Raw genomic sequence first — 24,678 nt, forward strand, 5'->3', positions numbered from 1 at the left:
AAAATGGTGGTGATTGTATCAGCGGAGGACCTTTTATTAACTTAAAGAAAGATATTTTATCTGCTAACTTGTTTTTTCTGAAATAGGTAATAAATAAATCAAATAAAATATTAGACTTTTCCGTTATTTCGTTGAAATTATAGTTAGCGTTAAAGTATACTGGTCCAGATGTACGGTATATAAAAATTCTCAGTTATATTAAGCAGAGGGCCCTTGTTAGCTATTTTAAGAATATCCATGTCTAGTTCAATGTTCGTGAATTTATGATTGTAATCGACCATATGTTGGCCATATGTGAAAATTAACAAGTAATTTTAGCCAAGGGACCCTAGCATAACTGGCGCAATTCGAATGCAATTAGTTCAACCATTACAATGATTACAGAATCAGAACTAGCTATCTCAAAAATGCCATTAGATACACAAGATGAATTAAGAATTGGGGTAAATAAAAGCTCAACAACATCCTTTCTCATAATAATTCACCCAACCTTTTTGACAACACTAGTAACAAGAAAATAATAGCCGAGCAAAAATTTCTACATGCCCTAAGTAATAAAATAAAAGACAATGATCGAATTGTGACTAAAGCTGACAAAGGCAACACAACTATAATTATCGATAAAAATATACATCAGCAAAACATCCGATTTCTTCCATAATTAAAAACATCCTACACAAAAAGTCCAAAAACTCCACAAACAAGCTTTGAAAACCACCTCATTTCTGCTTACCGAACAAGAGAAAAGTCAACTTATAAGTATGAACCCGGGTCTTCCTACTGTCAGAGCTCTCCCGAAGATACATAAGGCCGGTGTTCCCATTCGACCAATCATTAAATATAGGCCAAGTCCATTGTACAAAATATCGCAATTTATCCAAAGGTTCTTAAGAAATAACTACCAATTCTTATCCAAGAAGTCCATTAAAAACCCATATGAATTAATGGATAGACTAAATAAGTTCAACATTCAACCCAATTATTCACTCCACTCTTTTGATATTATAAACATGTACGGTACCCCAGCATCCAAATTTCCAAGTTTATTCCCATCATTGAAAATAACTTGAACAAAAAAGTCATTTGAGTAAATTAGAGATTCAAGACTTTATAACATTACTTAAATTGGTCATAAACAACAACCTTTTCACGTTCAATGGAATCATCTACCAACAGAACGGTCTGACAATGGGTTCACCGGCCTCAGGTATTCTTGCGGAAATGTTCCTCGATTTCCTCGAGAACACTAAAATTAACAACAAATTCGATAATATCCTCTTCTTGGCCAGGTATGTTGATGATGTTCTAGTGATTAAAAATTAAAAATCAACAGACGCTCCTACCACCCTGATTCCAGATTCTTTAACCTACAAAATTTATAGAAAACCCACCCAATCCGTAGTTACTATTCGTCAAGATTCAACTCACCCCCAACCTCACAAAAGAGCAACATATAATAGCCTAGTTCACCGAGTATTCAACGTACTCATGACAAGAAAGATCTTTCCATTGAATTGAATACTATTCGAGGTATAGCAAAATTCAATGGCTTTGGTAGCCACTTTATAGAAAGTATTATCAATAAACATAAATTTCGTCCCAAAGCAACACTTAAAGGAGAACACAACACAAAAACACATATTCCGTTATTCATTACTGAATATGTATTATGGGAATGTAATGACAATGCCGTTAATCCGGTGCCTCTATGTCCAACCATTCTCAAGTGATGTGCGGAAGTAGTAACTGGTCGTGACGTCACTGCGCTGTAGAGTCTACCTGGCAGCCTTGACGCTGGGAGTAAACTCGCTCAGTCTTTTCCCGCACTCCATCTGCTACTGCCGTGTTCCTCTGTTACCAGTGTCAGTGGGCTTATTTTTATATATAATGGATGCAAATATCATTCGTACATATCAGTATGAGCCAGAACGAACGATGTTTGCTGATGTCCATTCAGATAGCGATCTTGACATGGATATGCTAAACACTACAGGCCGTGCCGGCACGCGAATTTGGTGAAAATGTAATGAGTGTACCATCATGGTTACGGGTGAAGAAAGTGTATGCTGTTGTGAATTACACAATGTAAAAGCAGTGAAATCTGATAAATGTATGTGTATAACAAGAAATCCCTCGTTTAGAAGGCTTATTTTAGACCGTGAAGTATTGACAATAACAAGGCATAATATGAGCTTAAAAACAAAGAACATGGCAAGGAAACGTTTACTGACAGCGTTAAATCCATCAAATAGAACTTGGCGTTTTATTTGTTACAAACAGTTCACTTCGTGGGTAAATTCATGGATTACGATTGGTAAAAAGAACAGAGTTGTGAATGCACTAAATATTTGGCTGAACAGCCGGGAGAATCGTACTGGCCATCTCCGGCTACCAATTGGGGTTGGCAATGCTCTTCAAATAATCAATAACATTAGTCCTTTCTTGATCCCAAGCGACCTCCACTGTCGGACCAGTTACTCTATGAATAATTCTATCATATAGTTCATGACATCAAATGTAAGTTAATGGACTTGCAGAATGACCGAAAAAGTTCAAACAGAATGCCTGACAACAATACTGGTGATGATATTAGGCAGGCCGCACACCGGACGCGTCAAGTCACGTCAGCGACACAGAGACATGACGCATCAGAAAGGAGCACAGTGATAAGCAATGGAAAAACACAAATCGCCGCACACCGGTCTGCGTCTTGATGATATCATCAGCATCCTGCTACTGACACGAGCGATAAGACACTGCATGTTCCATTTCTATGCGTCATGTCTTAAGCAAACACCTTCTCGTATAGTTCTGTTCCTGCTTTTTCTGAGCAGTGCCAGTGAACACAAGTGCCAGCATGAATGAAGAAAAAATCAACATTAAATTAGTGCAATCCGTGGAGAAATATCGAATAATATATGATTATTCGCTACCAGGACATTCGAATAAGAACGAGGTGGATAAAGCGTGGCATGCAGTGTCCAAAGAATTAAATTTAAATGGTAAGTAACTTACATTCAGTAACATACTTATTAATTAGGTCCATGTACAGTAATTACATGTTTAATTATGTAAGAATAAACATTTCTTGCGCAACCAGAATTACTGATAATGTATAGTGCAGCTATATTTATATTTATTCTATAGCGTACTTATTCTGCCAAGAAAGGGCTACGTTTGGTTTCATAAAGTAAGAACACAAGTGATTTCTTAATTCAACAGCCTCAACTGTTGCTCTTCTGTTGCAGGGTTGCAATCTCTGCAACACACGCATCGTATTGTCAGTATTTTCATCCTTATCTGTTACACTCGGTTCACTAAAAACGCCGTCTGTTAGTCTAATGAAGTTATGCAGAACACAAATTGCTCGTATTATGTTGTCTATTTTATCAGGTTTGCAGGCTATAGCTGTACCGAGAACTCTAAATTTAGAAGCAAGCATTCCAAAACCACATTCTACACTCTTTCTAGCTCTGCTAAGCCTATAATTAAAAATCCGCCTTTCATTTGTAAGTTCTCTTCGCGGATAGGGTCTCATGATATGCTTCTGTAATGGGAAAGCTTCATCACCAACGAAAAAATAAGGAAATGGTGAACAGTGATCATCATCTTTCGGTAGCCTCTTGGGATCAGGTATATTCAGTGTGCCCTGCTGAAGGTTTCTTGCTAAAGCTGAGTTTCGCAACACGCCACCATCACTGTTTCTGCCATAGTCACCAGCTTCTATAACAATGAAAAGTCCATCTGCATCAACCAAAGCTAATAGAACAATAGAAAAATAGCCCTTGTAGTTATAGAAGGATGAGCCACTGTTTCTCGGACACAGGATACGAACGTGTTTCCCGTCTATGGCACCAATGCAGTTAGGCATATTCCAGAGTTCCAAATATCTTTCGGAAATATTCTCCCATAACTCCTTTGAGGGTGCAGGCATAAACTCAGGTTGAAGTGTTGTCCATACTGCCGAACACACTTCATCCACAATTTTGCCGATTGTTGTTTCTCCTCTTTTAAACTGAAAGCTCAAGCATCTGAAGCTGTTGCCAGTAGCTAAGTACCTGAAATAAAGGACCATGAATACTATTACTGCTAAATTAAATTTTAAAAAGCTTGTAAAAAATTATTTTAGCCAAATTAAACTATTGACAATTGCACTCATATACACACATTCTATAAATTTAATATCATTGAACTGCACTGTTTTTGTTATAAAATGTTTGTTGTGAATTTATTTTTTATGTGTTACTAAGCATTCATTGGTATAGCTATTGTATGTATAGTCCTACTAGAGGGCTCTGGCCTCAAGGACATCCTTTATATGAAATAAAATAAATAATAATAATAATAATAATAATAATAATAATAATAATAATAATAATAATAATAATAATAATAATAATAATAATAATAATAAGTGTATTTTCTCATTGCAGTGGCCACCTGTAAAGACAAATGGAGAAACTGTAGGAACTGTTGGTCCAGATACTTAAGGCAAGCTCCTACCAGTGGTTCAGCAGCAGTAACCAAAAAGCCCTACTATCTTGCAGACTACTTGGCGTTTTGACACCATTTACGAAATCAAGAAGACAAGTGGGAAACGTAGAAAATCCGTATGAAGAGGAGCAATCTGCTACAGAGGAACAACCATCATCAGTGGCCATGACAAAAGAAAACGACGAGGAGAATAGTGCTCAAGAAATTATGCAGCCGCTACCTCGAACACGTAGAAGAGATACAAAAAGAAGCGCCATTAAAATGGATATTGACGAAGTTTTCTCTTCATATATTCAGATGAAAACAAAGCGTACGGCTGAAGCGGAGTGTAATAACCCTGATGAGTTGTTTTTCAAAAGCCTGCTACCAGATGTGGCTAAATTATCACCTGCAGCTAAAAGCTCATTTAAGTTGTTTGTGCAGCAAAAATTAAATGACATGCTGTACGGATCAGCCAGGAATGTTCAGTGTAGTGATACTCATTCCCATCCATCAACTTCCGTATTGCATTACGGTGGTCAGACGGGCTCCTCATATACTATCTCACCATTCTCGTATGCAGAGAATTTACCAGACGAAAACGAGGAAGAACGTGATCACTCATACTGATAAGACGTAGTTACAAAGACAGCACTGTATGGTATGAAGTTATAAGTGAAAAAACCAAAACATTGCACACATATTATTTATATACTTTGTCAATATGAACAATTTCGCAGCTGTGTTCATCATCTAATAAATAATTTAATTATTTTAACAACAAATTATTATTCTAAGCTTTGAACTTACTTAGTGTTATAAGTAGCTTTTCATCAGGACTTATAGCCTTCCTGTAGTTTGTGTCTTGTTTTCTTAATAATGGAGAAATTTTCTGAAGAAGTTCTGTGTAGCTTTCGGGGTACATTCGGTAGTATGACTGGAATTTTACCGGATCTTTTAGTAAATCATGCGCTAAGGTATAAGCACCATGTTGAGCACACGACATATTAAAATCATGAATCCATTTTCTTTTCCTCTTGTTACGCAATTTCAACCACATGTACAGCAAAACATCATCTTCACTCGAGGAGGCCATGTTAACAGCTGATAATGCGTAGCGTATTGATGCAGACACATGCTTCTCCGGTGTGCGGCTACAAGTCTGCATCACGAGTGCGAAAAACAAGCGAGTCGTTTTTCATGTTGCGTTGCAGATGTTGACGCGTCCGGTGTGCGGCCTCACTTAGAATATTTGTTTCCGGTTTCTTTCCTTCCATAGGTTGAGAATACCAACGGACTTTATTACCACAATCGCAAAGTGATTTTACGCACAACATAGTCCCTTTAATGTAATGTGAAATGTTTTTCACTTTACTTTTACAAATGTAACACATTTGAAAGAGTGTGAGCAAACTTGTCCCCGCTACAAAGAAATATGAACCTGTAATATGTACATCGTCTTGAGTGCATTCGTTATCAGTATCACTAATATAACTTTCACTGTCACTTTCATCTGGTTCATAGAAACTGTCATTCAACTGTTCTCCCATTACGTCACTGTTCAAGGCTGTACCGAAAGTTGCAACGTGAAGTATTTTCTAGCTATTTCACTTCCTAACTCACACTGTATTTCTACACTACATTCGTGTCTGTCTGGTGAAATATTTTCACTCATATTCTGAACGTCGTGTACATCATTATCGTTATCACTTTCGTTTAATACTGTGTCAACAAACTCCCTTCGTCTTTTAGCCTCATACCTTTCCGTCCTGCTCTTTTTAGTTTCTGACGAGTACTCCCACAGTGTATTTTGTGAAGCGGCTTCCGTATGAATTAGCATTCCTGCCTGAAAAGTATCTCCATGTGTCGATGCCAGACATCTTATTGAAGGAACAAACCATGGCTTCAATTTTGGACCTTGCAGCTTTTCCGTAGGCATCACCTTCATTTTCAAAAGTTGCGTTTCATCATAGTCTGTATTTTTAAAATGCGCTAGCACACAGTAGCTCCTTTACCGGGAGAAAAGTGTTTCCTCTTGCAAAATTGTACCCAACTGCTAAACCTTCGAGGCGACTTACTTCGATTTGGAAACCTATGGAAATGTATTTCTTTATCTGTACACTTTCGGTTTCTACTCGTTGTGTTGTTACAGCCGTACACACTACAGGAAGGCATTTCGACAAACAGTCACGCACTATTATAATAAACAACACTTCAAGTAAACGGAAGAGCGACTGAGCGTGTACTGCAATAAACGAATGGATGGCTCGCTCAGCGATTACAGCGCAGTGACGTCACGCTACTCGTGTTTCCTTAGTTCACCGGTCTGCGGAGCGGTGCACAGCAAAAGCAAATATATAGTTGAACACTGTCCGATACACTCTTTGATTCTGAGGCAACTTGATTTTTGTGTTGTCTTCTCCTTTAAGAAAGAACTACCTAAATATGAATCCTTTTCGACTTTCACTTTTAATAACGAAATTCATAAGATCACTAACATTTTCAAGAAAAAGACTTAAAAATAGCATTCAAAACCAATAATAACAGTACACACATCCTACATAACACGTCACACATCAACGAGGTCAACAGGTACGCAAAATCAGGTGTTTACAGGCACAAATGTAACTCCTGAATTAATATTTCTTATGTAGGGCAAACTGGAAGAAGCTTTAATATAAAATATTTGAAACAGATCAACGCAGTCAAAAATAATAAATTTTCAGCTATCGGCCAATAAATGATCGATTACAATCATAAATTCACGAACATTGAACTAGACATGGACATTCTTAAAATAGCTAACAAGGGTCCTCTTCTTAATATAACTGAGAATTTTTATGTACCGTACATCTGGACCAGTATACTTTAATGCTAACTATAACCTCAACGAAATAACGGAAAAGTCTAAAATTTTATTTGATATATTTATTACCCATTTCAGAAAAAACAAGTTAGCAGATAAAATATCTTTCTTTAAGTTAATAAAAGGTCCTCCGCTGATACAATCACCACCATTTTCCCACCAGCCAACCCCGCCTTGAGCCACTTCCCATTTCCCCGCCCCTCCCTTCGCACGTCACCCGCTCCACTGGATGGCTCCTCCCTTCACCAACTTCTTCCCCTCCTGTTCCACGCCATTCTCATTCCCTTAGTTGCACTCTACCGGTAAGGTTGTTCGCATTGCACGCAAGGTGAGTACTCGTTGTTTTCTCTTCGTTTTTTGCCATTCCCTTCCTTCAAAATATCTCGTGTTAATTCTAACTTTCTCATCATCAGGTTCTATTGGTTCCAACTTGGATTGGGAAATTTCTCCTCACTACAACAAGAATCCATTATATTATAAGAATGTCACACGGTTATATATACATTTAATTTCTGTATCAGAAATATTGGATCTCAAGCAAGACAGACACCCTCTGTGCCAATGTTCAACTTTCAATTCTCCACCTGAAGATACACTCGGAATTTTAGAACTCAATAGAAGCATCTGGACTTTGCATTCAACCGGCATATTACGTCTTTAAAGTGCAATTTTAGCGTATTCACTAACAAGGCCATATTTTATCATCATTGTAAAAGTTGTATGATAACTATTTTTACAGTCTGATTGTAATTGACGTAAATCCTAAAAAATTTATTTGTCATTCTTCAGTATAACATTATTTTATCCTTAACAGTTCATCAATCCACCATTTCATATGTACTTTATCGCATCACATACAGAGTTCATTCTTTTAGATTTCATTTCCTCAACGTAATTCTGACTTAAGACTTTGGCAAATCCATAAGGGTATCTTAGTTAGGCTGATGATGACCCATATAGGGTCGAAACTTGTCCCTTGATAATATTTTGTAATGTATTTATAGACATTTCAATTATTGTACAGTATTGAGTAGGTGGAATAAACTTTGTAAATTATATGTAATCTTAATTCAATACGGAACCAATAATGAAATTTATAACCTTGTTGGGTATGTTTATAAAAATTCAGTTTTAGAATGTACATTCATAAGTGAAGTTTTTTCTGTAGTGCAGCATTAAGAGTTTCTTATAATGTTTCATTGTATGCTATATTTTGAAATCCTTTTAGGTTCAGATATTTGAATTCTGTTCTAATATCATTTAGCAGATGATGCAATTTCACAATCCAATACGTTGCCAGGGCCATGAACTGGAAGTGGAAATGTTGATTCTAAATTATTTTGATTACCTGGTAGAGAATCAAACACATATCCTTATAGGTGAACCGAACATGCCTTTACCAGTTCTACTAATAATTTTAAGTGCTTGCTTACAGTATCTGTTATTTACACAGATTCCATGGTGTATTTTCACAGTGAGATAGGAATCTATCTACTGAGCTGTTGTCGTTACTGAAATGGCATTCATTCTCTGAACTAATATGTTTGCATCTGAAAAATACTGCGTATTTCATCTGGGAAATGATGTCACATATCCTAATGTTTGAGAGCTGTAAGTTAATGCTACTTGCTGAACTAGAAGAAGGTTCAGCTAATGAACAATCAGTAATTCTTGTTGGATGAGTGACAAAACATTTTGCCTTCATTTGTACACCAAGCAAAAATTAAAGAAATTATTTCTTTGAATCTCTCAAACTCAGTCATGCCGATCATACTCATAAGCAATTGTATGAATTGATGTAACCCTTTATCACAGTATTCAGGGACTGGTGTTACTTGTTGTTTGGTATTATATTCTCATCGGTTGACAAAGCATGATAAAGGTGAAAATTATTTGCTCTTAAACGTATTGATAAGAGCTCAGAAAATACTAACCTATATTTTTTGCATAGGTATGAACTGGTACAATTTGATTTTCCAAATACACTGCATAATGGTGAAGGTGGTTGCATCTCAATTTTATGAATTACTAGTTGTTGTATACCAAAGGTAAGCTGGCCCCGTGGTGTAGGGATAGCATGCCTGCCTCTTACCCAAAGGCCCCGGGTTCGAATCCCGGCCAGGTCAGGGATTTTTACCTGGACCTGAGGGCTGGTTCGAAGTCTACTCAGCCTACGTGATTAGAATTGAGGAGCTATCTGATGGTGAGATAGCGGCCCCTATCTCAAAAGCCAAGAATAACGGCCGAGAGGATTCGTGGTGCTGACCACATGACACCTCGCAATCTGCACGCCTTCGGGCTGAGCAGCGGTCGCTTGGTACGCCAATGCCCTTCAAGGGCTGTAGTTTCATCGGGTTTGGGGGTTTTTGTATACCAGAGTTGCTCACACTGGGCATATGTTATTCAGACACAGTCGTTGTGGTTGCATCACCGGCCGTGGAGACTGAGCAGAGTTCTTCCAGTCACTTTCGATCACTGCAGTGATACCAGAGTTTGAAATAAAGGCAGAAAATAATAATAATATTAGCGTATGGTAACGTACACAAAACAATACAAATATTAAATATACATGAACAGTAAGCACAAAATAGTATATACTTAATTACAAGATATATACATTATACCATTGAAAACAATCATGCAAGCAAAAGCGTTCAAAGAATTAGATCTAAATTATCTAACCATCGTATGGCCTCAGCAGAAGCCACCACAAAGTCCTGGATGGATCCAACGAATGTCCTTCCAATATATTTGATGACAATATGGTCAATAGTCTGCGTAACTGAATCAGAGCCATAGGCTGGAGAAGATCTCATACCCCATTTAAACGTCATTGATCCACATCTCCCATGGTTAGTGCAGATTCTGTTGAGGTCTACCCATGTCTTGCAGGGAAAATCAAAGCCACCTGGAAGATTCTTATAATTGAACAATGTCTGTCATTGACTCAGAGCTATGCTGTTCCATTCTTGTTGCCAATCAGCTTTTGGATTGAAATCCCTCCTAACAAGTTCCTGTGCTGTTTGAATAGGAGGAGATCTTGATTTGAAGGGGCTGAATCTGACATTAACATCTTCATGGATGGATGGGGAGATCAGGATTGGTTAATATCTTGTTAGTAGAGGAGCAGTGGTGATTCAGCACCCAAGCGTCAGCAATATTTTGCTGAGTAAGCACCAGAGTCTAGTAGTGTAGCTATGCGGATTCCGACCTGAGGTCATTGACCCCTAGTATAGTAGTTGTACAGTACCGATTTTGCGGATTTGTATAAGAGAGCAAGCCTAATTTCACAGACACTACCTTGGAGGGTCTCACCTCAGTCTTACAGCTAGATGCCCTTCCTGTCACCTAAGAGAGCGAGCCTAACCTCACAACCGCTATCTTGGAGGGGCCTAATCTCAGTTTAATGGTTAGATGACCTTCCCGACGCCATCTTGAGTAGTAGGCTAATGCGGATTCTCGTGACACCATCATAAGTAGTAGGGCAATGGGGATTTACATAAGAGAGCACACCTAACCACATGGAGGAGTCTAACCTCAGTTTTACGGCCAGATGCCCTTCCCGACGTGAATAGCACAATATGGCAGCTATACACAGGCTCTTATAAGACTAATTCTTAGAACCTGTGTCAGAGGTTACTGTGCAAGATGGCGGCTATACATAGGCTCTTATAAGACGGCCTAGGGACGCTTGCGCAAGATGGCGGCTATACACAGGCTCTTATGAAGAAAGCTGGCACGGGGGATAACGCACAAGATGGCGGCTACACATAGACTCTTATGGAGAAAGCTGCTATAGGGATGACATAGGACTTAAGGAGACGGCCTAGGGGCGCTTGCACAAGATGGTGGCTATACACAGGCTCTTATGGAGAAAGCTAGCTTAGAGGCTACTGCATAAGATGGCAGCTATACATAGGCTCTTATGAAGAAAGATGGGTCAGGGGAGACATAGGACTTAAGGAGACAGCCTAGGGCCGCTTGTGCAAGATTGCAGCTATACACGGGCTCTTATGGAGAAAGATAGCCTAGAGGCTACTGCACAAGATGGATGATATAGCCATCTTCCTTGTGCTACCGGGCCCTCTAATGAGATTAGGCTAGCCCATCGCCTTGATGACCTATGTGTGATTGTGCAAGATGGCGGCTATATACAGGCTCTTATGGAGAAAGCTAGCCCAGGTGCTATTGCGCAAGATGGCAGCTATACATAGGCTCTTATAGTCTCCTCCTCTGACAGGACACAGCCGCCCCCTTCTTCTCCTCCTCGGACATGGCATAAGAAGTTAGCTTGACAAGTCTAAGCATGCATAACTATGACAACATGATCTTATGCTTAAGACTTTTCACATCACGGGAGTGAGCATGTGCTGTTTTTGTTTTTAACCTGCAGTGAAAATGTCACCATAGTGACAGAACATGACAATCCTGTTACAGTGTTTATGTCCCCATCCGACAACAGCATCCTCTCGCTGCGGAGAGGATCTTTAGAATACACTTACGCTAAACGGCGCTGCTAACGCAAGACAATACGATTTTCTCTGACTATATCTTCGGTCAATATTCACAACTATCTTCTAATCTTAGGAACCGAACATGTGAATACTAGTTGTGCATCTACAACATTATAATAATATTTATACACTTATCTTTGAAGAAAATCATTTCTCTTAAAACAATAATCATCACCATTACAGTTTTGCGATCTAGAGGCTAACACATTGCACATTGAAAAAATTATTTATACACTTACCTTTGAAGAAACTCATCTCTCTTAAAACAATAATCATCACGATTACACTTTAAACCAGAGGCTAACATGTCGCAAATTTTGTACACTTACCTTTGAAGGAAAACATTTCTCTTAAAACAATAATCATCACTATTAACATTACAGTTTAAACCGACTATCTTGTGATCTAGTGGCTAACACGTCAAAGAAAAATATTTATACACACACCTTTAAAGAAAAACATTTCTCTTAAAAATAATCATCACCATTAACATTGCAGTTTTACGATCCAGAGGCTAACACTTTGCAAATATTCATACACATACCTTTAAAGAAAAACATTTCCCTTAAAACAATAATCATCGCCATTACAGTTTAAACTCTCATAACAATAATCATCACTATTACATTTTAAACCGACTATCTTGCGATCTAGTGTCGAACATGTTGAAGAATAATATTTATACACTTACTTTTAAACAAAAACATTTCTCTTAAAACAGTAATCATCACGATTAACATTGCACGATTAACACGTCCCAAATACACATAACTTTGAAGAAAAAGATTTATCTTAAAACAATAATCATCACATCTACTGATAACATTGCAGAAGTACATACCGCATCAAAACAAGTTCTTCCGTTTTCTACACATCAACTGTCTACACGTATTAGCAAAACTCTGTTACCCTGTGCAGATGTAAAATACTGAAAAAACATTAACATACTCGTTGAACAATTACAGCTGCTAAGAGCTTATCAAGATGCTGCATACACAGTGTATGCAGTGTATGTGTGAGAGATTCAAGAAATTATGTTGTAGGCGTATTATTGTATAAAGACGCACATCAGTTACAACAATAATGTTGCGACATTACATGTAGAAATAGGATAAAAACCAGTAAATACATATTTTATTAAATTTAAAGTGTTCTACTTGTTGCATTCCCGTTACACCTATCGTAAAGGAACGTGGATAACCTCAGTGCTGCCATCTTGATGGGGCTAAACCTCATTGCTGCCACCTTATGCACGTAGTGGCGGGTCATTTAAAATGTACGTTCTTTTTGACAGCTGACAGCTCCTAACCACGTGCATTTGTCTTGCCACGGAGTTTAAACAAGTGAAAATGTCTGACATCACTGCCGCCATCTTGACGGAGCTAAACCTCACAGTTGTCACCTTAACCATGAAAGGCGCGTGGAATTTAAATTATCTTGACAGGACTTAGCTATGCTGCGGAATTTGAGGACATAGCAAGGGGCCTAACTACAGGCAGGTGCCCAGCTGCCCATCTCGATATACCACCATCTTAGAGATCAAAGTTTTAAAGCAAACCACCATCTTAAAGCAAACTACCCTTCTTGACATACCATCATCTCATAGCAAGCTGCCGTTGTCGACATACCTACTATCTTATAGCAAGCTACCCTTCTCGACATACTACCATCATAGAGAACATAGATTTAAAGCAAGCTGCCCTTCTCAACACTCTCAGACGCTAACCTCACTGCTGTTATCTTAACTACGTTTTCCATGGAATTTGAAAATGTAATGGCTTCCTCCTCCTCCTCCTCAATATTAGGCGCAGTTTTACAGGTGGATAGGTAGTTGTTATTTGCCGGTTGCAGTATAAAACTATACATCATACCTACCTATAAAACATCTATTATGTTTATGTGTGATCTTTGTAGAGTGAGTTTTTCAAGGCTTGACAATCATCAACGACATAAAACTGTAAAGCATAACTTCGGAATGTATGCATGCAAACAATGTAACCTACTGCTATATTCAACAGACATGATAATCTCACTCGACATGTAAATTCTAAACACATTTGTTTAAGTAATTTACCATTAGAATGCATAGAAACATTGACTAAATGTTGAAAGCGCAAAATAAAGAAACATGACCAAAATGATATGACATCGTCTCAGCTTACTACAAGTTCTGTTACTAACCTCACACCACCAGATAAAGAGCAGATGCATAAGGAAGGAAAAGAAAAACACAACGTTTCTTTTCCATCGGAGCTTTTTCATTCTACTTGATTTTCTAAGCTGACAACATGTTCTGTAGCTATGCAAACATCTGAAGAAGAGAAGTAAGATGTGGTAGTAGAAGAAAAAGAAAGATTTCACCGCTTCTTTTCAATCAAACAGTGTTAAGTTTTTATCTACTGATAACATTGCAGAAACACACACTGCAACAAAACAAGTTTTTCCGTTTTCTACAGATCAACTGTCTACACATATTAGCAAAACTCTGTTACCCTCGTTGAATGATTACAACTCCGAAGAGCTCATCAAGATGCTGGATATACAGTGTATGTACGAGAGATTCAAGAAATAGAAGATGAATTACATCGTAGGCATATTATTGTGTAAAGACGCACATCAGTTAAAACAATAGTGTTATTGTGACATTACATGTATAAATAGGATAAAACAATAAATAAATATTTTATTAAATTTAAAATGTTCTACTTATTGCATTCCCTTTACACCTATTAAAGGCTTGAGATTACTAGAGAGTAACCTTGTTAATGAACATGACTAAACGAGCATAACTATGCTGACCTTATCGCTGCGGAGGAGGAGGAGGAGGAGGGGTTATGCTGTCCTCTATGACATCACGCTGTTGGATACAGTACTGTGATAAAGAGAAGGGGATTGAGCTAACCTCTGTAACTGTGAGGAGGAGGAGGAGGAACGCAGGGAGGAGAAACACGGCTATGTCCTGTCATAGGAGGAGGAGGAGAAGGAAGCTGAACGTGGCCATGTCCCATCAGAGGAGGAGGAGGAAGCCGTTATCTTGACAGCTGTTACATTTTAAAAATAGTGTCAGAAAGGGATTATGTCGAGAAGGGCAGCTTGCTTAATCCTCTCTCCAAAATAATGTCGGGAAGGAACTATGTCGATAACATTTCTGTATCTAACAGCGTAACGATACGGAGGACAGCACAGTCCCTCCTCCTTCTTACCGTTACAGAGGTCAGCTTAATCCCCTTCTCCTTGATTGTTTATCTAGTTTTGAATGTAAAATTGTAACCATTTCTAATTTGCATGAATATTGTACACAGTAATATGTTACGTATCCTACGCATTTTGTAACATCAAACTGAAGATGACGCTATTATGCGTCGAAACCGGTACTTTTAATCAATAAATAACATGTTGTAAACATCTTATACCACTTACTTACAAGGTACACCTTTGACTTTGAATGCTCGGAACTGCACGCAACCATGCTTAGAATAACAGGCAATTATAAACAAAACAGTAGTGTGCGTCATTTCCATGCAAAATGTTGCATTCTACCTCAAGTACCGTAACATTTCAATAGAGAGAAAAAAAGTAACAAGATAACAATACCATAGGAAGGAAATTATATGAAATTTAATGGCATCAGTGTATAATTACATTTTCAATCAGCAGTGCCAAAAACCCTCTGCTTAATTACTTATAATAGCACAAAACACACATATACAGCAGTACCACACACATGAAAGTGCTTATATTAGTCCTCAAGGTGCAGATGCGGGATTTCGATGAAGTGGTTAAAACAAAGTGGGAGAGAACAATGTGCACACCTCACTAAAGCCACGTTATCACATTCCAAATCACTTTCGCATTCACACAGTCCAATATCAAAAGCGACATTAATTACATTTTCAAATGATGATGATGTTGGTATGTCATTATCAATGTCATAACCTGGCTTTCGCCAAGCATATTGCAATATAGGCTTATACGTAGGTGCAGCAAATTGATTGTAAATCACAGAGTGAAGTTTCACGATGAAATAATGATCATGCACCTTCACTTGTGGTTTGGCACCTTGTAGTCTTACAAAATCAGTAATCCTTCTGACATAGAGTTTATATTGCCAAAAGAAGTAAACATCAAGGGGTTGGCAATATTTTGTTGCTTTCGGTGGCAATATCTTCAGCATTAACATCTTTGTTTGTTTGTTTGTTTGCCCAGGAATTACATAACAATAGGCTCTTTTCAGTTGTTAGATGTTCGCCAAGGACTGAAGTTAGAAAACGTTTCAAGTGTTCTTTAGTCATTTTTCCACTTTTGCTTGCCTCCACATGAATGTTTCGTGAAGAGGTTGTTGCAAGTTTCTTTAAAATATTTGGACCGATGCCTTGTGTCTCTTGAAAACAGATATACAACTTGTTTGTCAGTCTGCCTGCCATTGATAAAGCCACATCAATTGTGTAGCTGTGGGCAGAGCTATGTACAGACTGCAGCTCACTACCTGTAGTTTTCTCTCCTCTGTAGGACAGTGTTGATACTGAAGACATTTCATACCGGAATTTACTCTGGTCACTGTTCTAAACTTTATCTTTCTTCATACCCTCCTCTGTTATAAACATGTTCACTCCTTCCACAAAGTGGTATGCCTTTTGACGTATAATATTATCGTCTTCTATGTCCTTACATATGACAAATGTAGTAATATGCCTCGATGAAATGCCATATTCAGCCTTGAGATGGTCGATAAAGGAAATGGAAGCTTTGAAATTGACCAAGCCAACCATTTTAGTCCCTTGTAGTGCCCACATCTGCAGATGCCAATAGTGAACTGTAGATCCATACCTCCTTGCACCATCAAATTGCGATATTACATACTCTTTTATAGTTTGTAATTGCGACAGTCCAGTTCCTTTGAAACGAGCACCTGCTCCCCGTTTCTTAGACACATAATTTAGAATTAATGTGCAATTTGATTTACTTTTTATTATTATTATTATTATTATTATTATTATTATTATTATTATTATTATTGAATATCCAAGGCAGTTTGGAACCCTATTGATTTACTTTTGATGCACTTACAGAGCTTCATTAGTTTGCTATAGGAATTGAACTCACGATTGTAATAGTCCTCATAAATGTTCTGAGTACGCTCTCATCAATATTTTAATACACAGGACCTCGTCTTTTTGGGTGGAAAAAGTTCGTACTCACTTTGACTTGACTGTTTCTGTTGCTCTGGAGATGAATGATGTGTACTGCTTGAAGAGCCACCTGACAATTTCAATCGATAACAAAATTATACATATATTACACACAACTTTTTACAAAAGGAAATACCGTACTTAATGATCAGTCCTTGCTGCAGTTCATTTCCTTGAAGCTGTATTTTTCAACAGAACCTACTTTTGAAAGAAGACGCGAGTTATTTTCTTGAAGTACATATTTATAAAATTCTTCACACGACACATCTTTGAAATTGAACTTCACAAGTAACATTCCTTTCACTGATTCTACCAACAAACGGTTCCTTTCTTTTGTCCATTGAGCATTTATGAGTGAAAACACACGTTCAGTGGAGGCATTGGTCCCTGGTATGGCAAAGAAAAACTGGCAAATGTTCAAAAGTTCAGAAAATACCTCAATGTTCTGGCACTTATTGAAAAAAACAGAAGTTGAAGTTTTAGGTTAAGCCCTTACGTTGCAGAACTGGTCGAATAATTTTGAATCATCTATTTCCACACCTTTTGACTGTAAGTACTGAATACATGGTACAATATCGTCAAAGCTGAGGTCTTTAATGTTTTGAAGTTTCAACCATTTGAAACACTTGAATTCCTCTATAGGATGCATCCATTTATCCAAGTACTCAGTGCAGGATTCATAGAAACAAGATACTTTGCATTCTCTATCCAAACCATCTTCTGAAAATGTATTTAACATCTGTCTGACTTTAAGGGGAATGAATTGACTTTCAAGTCTGCCTTTCAATGAAGATTGGACAGATTCTAATAGTTCAAGCACTTCTACAACAGAATTATGTTCTTTCTCAAGTAACAAAATTTTATAGTGAAAAATGTGTATGGTTGAGGAAAGAAGCAAAAGATAGAGCTCTGAAAAATCATTTTCAAGGAAGTTTCTAATTGATGAAGGCACTGACTTCCTACCCTGAGAAAGAAAGTAGGATTTCAGAGCTGGGAACAATTGCAGGATTCTTTCAACTGCTGGATACAATGTTAACCACCTAGTCATAGAATGATTTAAAAGCTGCAGATAATTAACATCAACAAATTCACAAAATTCTTTCAGTTCCTGAGTGCGCACTGCATATATATGAAAGAAGTTGAAAATTTTCATCACCACAGACTCAATATCAACAGGAAGAGCATCAGCTCTATGTTGCAAACAGTTATGTAGAATGTGAGCAGGACATCCAACACCTACTATGTTTTCATTCAAGTCCTTTTTGAGAGTACAGAATATATCCTTCCCTTCCCTGCGTGCAAGGCCTCCAAAATTAACATTGGCATTGTCTCCAGAAAATGCAATGCATCTAGAAGTAATTTTATGCTTTTTGAGAGTATCTGAAATATAGGAGGAAATACATTCAGAACTTTCATTTGGACATGCTTGTAAATCAAGAACTTTTATCTGAATGCCATTATTTTTTGTAATCAAAGAATTGTATGACAATTGGAAACAACTTTAGTGCACCATGATTGCTTGCATCTGTTCATAGGCCAAAAAATGGAACTTTATTGTTAAGAATTTCAATTATAATATCTGACGAGTGAGGAGCAATAACATTATTTATTATTGCTTCTGTTTTAGTTCTCGCACAGGTCAGTTTCTGTGCTACTTCAGAACCTAAGAACATATTCTTATTCAATTTAGCTGTGCAGTCCATTGATTTGTACTATTGGTGATGGAAAATTGTATGAAATGACATTTAGCTTCTGCGGCTTGAACTTTTTTATCATCTGGTGAATATTTGGGAGTGACAAATGATAACAATGAACATGATATTGACCTAGTTCTCACCGTCTTTTTGTGTTTTTCACTGTTAACGTGTCTTTCGAAGTCACCAACAACTTTGTATCCGACATTAACATAACTATCACACACTGCACATTTCACTTCACTTTCAGTGCGTCCGTGAGTAAAGCAAGGATACTTATGTTTTAGTTTATCCGAAAATTTACACTGTCTTTTTTTTAGATTCACTCCTTTCAGGTTGCAAAGATGACATACCGGTACGTAACAGGATGCAATGAGATTAACATTTCACTCCACTCGCTGCATACTCGCACTATAATTTACGGCAACAACCAGATAACCAAACACGATAGCTGCAAATCATATGGCAAGCACATATAAACTGTAGCTCTCGACCCTTCCGGTTTCTCTCAACATAAACGTGGAAATGAAGCGCGTTGATTGGTTGATCGATGCCTGGACTTTGAGTTCAATATATCGAATATTAGTATTACTTATTTCCACCCTCGGAAGTAGCGTCCTGAGCACATGGAGTTGATGTACGATACAATAACATACTGTCTTCAGCCTAAAACCTAAGTGAACAATCATGTAACGAAAAATGCCGGACAATGTCGATAAATTAGAAATGTCGGCCGGACATAACCTAAATGATTGAAAAGCAGGACATGTCCGGCAAAAGCAGGACATGTCCGGCAAAAGCCGGACGGTTGGTAACCCTAGACATAATGCACAGGATAGAATGGGGCGCACTGCCATTTGGTGCCTTTATGCCATAACTTAAGTTGTAGGCAGTCACCATCCATGCTGAATTTTTATATGTAAAGGCAAGAAGCCAACAATACTGTGAAAATGGCAAAAGTTCACTTGAAGTTAGCAAATGAAAAAGTTCATTTGTCCAAACACTCACAAAAAATAAATTTATGCTGGAGAATGTCAAGTTATGCAACTTGAAGTAAACATGTGGATGAAGTTTTTGATGGTCTTTAACACTGGAAATTTTTGAATTAATTAGCTTGGAAGATCTAAACTGATTTGGAGGTCAGTTGTAAAATTGTGAAATCCCTGATAAGATTCCTGATGTTCCATGTAGCAAATTAATAGTCAGCTTATTTACACATGGTTGATTTGCTGATTAAAAAACTTTTTAGAAATCCTGATGTTGCTAGCTGATGTTTGCACAGTGATGCAGAATAAAATGAAAGGACTTGGATCGGGCAACGATCACAAGACTGCTAAGAGCAGTGCACGACGAGGCTGGCTGGCAGATAGAAAGTGATGCACAACAAGGTTGGCTGGCTGGCTAAGAGTGGGTGATGTGACCAATGAGCTTGAGCAACAGACTTGAAACAGAACTTTTATTTTTACATTAGTAATAATGATGATAAATATGGATAAGAAATCACAATTTAAATAAGATTTACAATTTACAATTACAATTTGTTTTATGTCACACCAACACAGATAGGTCTTATGGTAACAAGGGGATAGCAAAGGCTTAGGAGTGAGAGGGAAGCAGCAATAGCCTTAATTAAGGTACAACACCAGCATTTGCCTGGTGTGAAAATGGGAAACCACAGAAAACCATCTTCAGTGCTGCCGACATGGGGTTCGAACCCACTATCTTCTAAATGCAAGCCACAGCTGAGTGACCCTAACAGCACGGTGAAGTCACTCAGTATTTAAATAGGAAACATGCTTTATAGAAGGATCAGGTGTCAAATTAAGTTGAATTTAAATAAATGAAGAAGATAGATGATGTCATTGTTAGCCAGTCAGAGGTCTGGAGTTCAAATTTTCAAACCGTGTGCAAAGAGCGGACCATGTAAATTCAAGAACACGCACTTGCAACGTTACACATGAAAATTACATCCTAGATAACCAATTGGAGGTCAAGATACAAAATTTTTAAAGCTACACACAAAGGTAACCTTCAAGATGGCCAATCAAAAGACAAACAACACTAATACTAAAGAGCAAACAATACAAACATTAAAGTGCTGTGCTATACAAACAATAAAGTTTTGTAGTAAGTGTAAACATTGTTTTCTTGTTTGTCTCCGTCACCTCTTTCTATGTATCTCTCTTCCCAGACTGACCTGTGTTAGTGTTTATCCTACTGTGTTTTCCTTTTCATGTTCTCAATTGAACAACTTAGAATATACCTTTGAAAACATTAATTTCACAAAATCAGATTCATCCTTTAATATGTTATATTACTGCATTCATTATTGTAATGTATTTATCAAATACTAAAAATCACTTGGCTTTCAGGGTAATAACTTTCTTACTGATGTTTATAAATACATGTATGAATGACAAATTAGTATTTATTACTATGTTTGGTGCTAACTTCCAGGGAGGTTTGAAGGCTGCCATTATAGCTGACGTCATACAAGCGCTTGCCATGGTGGGCTGTAGCTTGGCCATCATCATCCAGGGTTGGATCACACTGAAAGATGTGCAGCCACTGATAGAAAAATCAGTGGAACATGGTCGTATGCACTTCTTTGAGTAAGTAGTAAGTAATTTTGTATTTAGTCACAATTAGCATGACCTCAAAGCTGAGAATAATGCTTGAGAATATTTTTTAAGTTGGAAGTAGAGGGATGCTGTTACCGAACAGTCATGTCCCTACAATAGGAACAGTTGCAATAGGTTTAGCATTAGTCATAATGTGATAATTTAAAACATGATTACTCGTGATTTAAAATTCATTACAGGCACTACATGTAAAATTTATTGGGGGTGTTCTCCTTTTAACAAAAATGTCACACCGAGCTCAATAGCTGCAGTCGCTTCAGTGCGGCCAGTATCCAATATTCGGGAGATAGTGGGTTCGAACCCCACTGTCGGCAGCCCTGAAGATGGTTTTCCGTGGTTTCTCATTTTCACACCAGGCAAAGCTGGGGCTGTACCTTAATTAAGGCCACGGTCGCTTCCTTCCTATCGCTAGGCCTTTCCTATCTCATCGTCGCCATAAGACCTATCTGTGTCGGTGCGACGTAAAACAAATAGAAAAAATGTCACAATCAAGTTAAAACGTATAATCTTATGATGAGTGGCAATGCTGAAAATTATAATAAAGTCTTTCATCATTATAATAATTTCATTACCGGGCGAGTTGGGCGTGCGCGTATAGGCGCGGGGCTGTGAGCTTGCATCCGGGAGAAAGTAGGTTCGAATCCCACTATCGGCAGCCCTGAAGATGGTTTTCCGTGGTTTCCCATTTTCACACCAGGCAAATGCTGGGGCTGTACCTTAATTAAGGCCACGGCCGCTTCCTTCCAACTCCTAGGCCTTTCCCATCCCATAGTCGCCATAAGACCTATCTGTGTCGGTGCGACGTAAAGCCCATAGCAAAAAAAAATTTCATTTCTGTTCATCCAAATTTAATGGAGAGCTTCTTCTCTGTGGAATGAATAACAGCTACATCATTCGCATGCCATTACTCTCAACATTGTCAGCAATTTTGTCAAATTTATTACAGTACAATTCTTCAGCTTCACCTCAATGAAGTTACTGCTGACATGATTAAAGCAGTAGGTATACCTGGAGAGCAGTGGCTATACAGAACAGCGAGAGCAAAATGCTGTGAAAATTCAGTTCCACAGGATTGGACAAAATATATTATTATCCCTTTATTTAAAAAAGGGATGCAGAAGAAAGTGTTCCAACTATGGGGGTATCACACTTCTCTCCCATGGTCTGAAAATAATGGAAAAAGTTAAGAAACCAGACTGCGAGCAGTGATAGAACCTGTCCTGGAAGAAGAACAGCATGGACTTAGAACCAATAGAAGAACAACAGACCTGATCTTCACCCTAAAGATGTTAATGGAACAGCATTGGGAGAGAGGGAAAGACCTAACTGTAGTATTCTTAGACCTAGAAAAGGCATATGATAAGGTGCCTAGACCAGTCATATGGAAGTGCCTTAGAAAACTGGGAGTGCCTGAATATCTCACAGGAAATGTACTACAACTGTATCAGCTGCTGTATGTTGGAGATGGCCATTCAGAATGGTTTAATACCACGCAGGGTGTCCAACAAGGGAGCACACTCTCACCATTGCTATTCATTACTGTCATGAACAGTATTCTTAAAAATATGAAAAGAGAACGAGGTGGAACACACACACTGGTGTTTCCTGACAATGTAGCCATCTGAGGAGAGACAGAAGTAGAGGTACAAACTAGGCAGGATGAATGGGTAGCGAAGTTCAAACAGTATTAGACAAAAGTTAGTGCAACAAAAACTGTTGCACTGAAAATTAGTAGGAAAGATACTACCTGTCACACAAAGCTTGAAAATGAACACATTCACAGTGTACAGGTATTCAGATACCTCAGGAGTATTATTTCCAGCAGGGGTACTGCAGATAAAGAAATAGTAAACAGAGTGGTTAGCAGTTCCAACTTCTACAACCTTGTAAGACATCTACTTTGGGAAAACAAAATGCCCATGAGAACCAAGATGACTCTGTATAAGTCATACTTTGTAGCCGTTCTCACATACAGTATAGAAACATGTATACTGAAAGAGAGAGAAGTTAGTGAATTGCAAGCACTTGAAATGAAGTTTCTATGAACTATCCTCCATACAACATGCAAGGACCCTGTAAGGAACAATGGCATCAGAATGGAACTGGAAGTGGACTCAATAGAAGAGAAGCTAAGGACTTGGAGATTAACATGGTATAGACGTGTAAAGCTAATGCCTGGCACAAGAATACCACATGCATGCCTAGCAAGAATGGTTGAAGGAGGAAGGCCAATGGGAAGACCTAGGAAGAGATGGCTATACCAAATGAAAGAGGATGTGGAGAGGGAATTGGGAGTCAGTGGTGAGAAGAAGGCATTTCTCGACAGACAACGATGATTAAGACTCATTCAACACCACCCTACCCAGAATGCTGGAAGTGTTCTATGATGATGATGATGATGATGATGATGATGATGATGATGATGATGACGACGACGACAACAGTTATTCATGAGTTGATTGCATCTGTGGCATGAATCCAGTGTCCAAATATCAAGGTAGGTGCCAGTTATGTGGTAGACCTAGGGTAGAATTTAAGTCTACAGAGAGAAGGCAATGAACATTCACCAATAGAGGTAGACACAGGTACTGCAAGAACTAGCCTCATGAACTTTAACAAGTTCTGATAACATGTCACAAAGAAAAGCTTATTTTCAAAGGGGCTTGGAAACAGTCTGAAAATCTGTGATGCCGTACAGTTCTGAACTTGTAATATCCAACATCATGTCCCAGTGTAAGAGTAGCCTCTCCTTGTCTAAGCCATCGCCATAAAATAATAGAAATTTCTCCCAGATCCTTATCATTGTTAGTGAAACAACCAATTAGAAATCTCTCAAGTTTTACAAGAAAATCTGCAGCAATAGCATCTCTGTGGTCACCCAAACAGCTCACAATATTGTCAATAATTTTGTCAAATACTTTACTGTATACAGTACATCTTGAGGAGACTAGTGCACATGTGGCATAGATCCAGTGTCTAAACATTAAGATGGGTGTTGGTTATATGATAGTTGTGCCTCAGCCAATGTCACTGTTGCTGATTTATGTATTATTTCATACCAGATTGAGGAATTCATCACCTAAAGAAGACTGTAGTCTTGAACACAGACATAATACAATACACACAACGTTCTTCAAATACAGTGTTCGATTCTAAAATGCGGTATTGGCTGCATCAACATAATTAAAAACATTTACAAGTGATTTCAAGTGATTAGAAAGTGTCAAATGAATGATATTGTACTAAAAAGCTGTTTGCTTTTGCACCAGCACCTGATCTGTAAGTGTGTGATATTGAAGC

The 24,678-nt window shown here is 38.0% G+C and overlaps 1 protein-coding gene and 1 pseudogene across 1 annotated transcript in view; both read left to right on the top strand.

The window, feature by feature from the left end:
* Positions 1-24,678, top strand: part of LOC136881098 (sodium-coupled monocarboxylate transporter 2) — a 286,910-nt gene that overhangs the window by 101,438 nt on the left and 160,794 nt on the right. The window contains exon 5 of the mRNA XM_068229293.1: positions 21,194-21,348. Within this exon, the coding sequence (XP_068085394.1) occupies positions 21,194-21,348 (155 nt within the window). The remainder of the gene's footprint in view (positions 1-21,193; positions 21,349-24,678) is intronic.
* Positions 2,858-5,103, top strand: LOC137497091 (uncharacterized; annotated as a pseudogene).

The sequence above is a fragment of the Anabrus simplex genome, chromosome 1 (genome assembly GCF_040414725.1).
Source record: "Anabrus simplex isolate iqAnaSimp1 chromosome 1, ASM4041472v1, whole genome shotgun sequence".
Taxonomy (NCBI): Eukaryota; Metazoa; Arthropoda; class Insecta; order Orthoptera; family Tettigoniidae; genus Anabrus; species Anabrus simplex.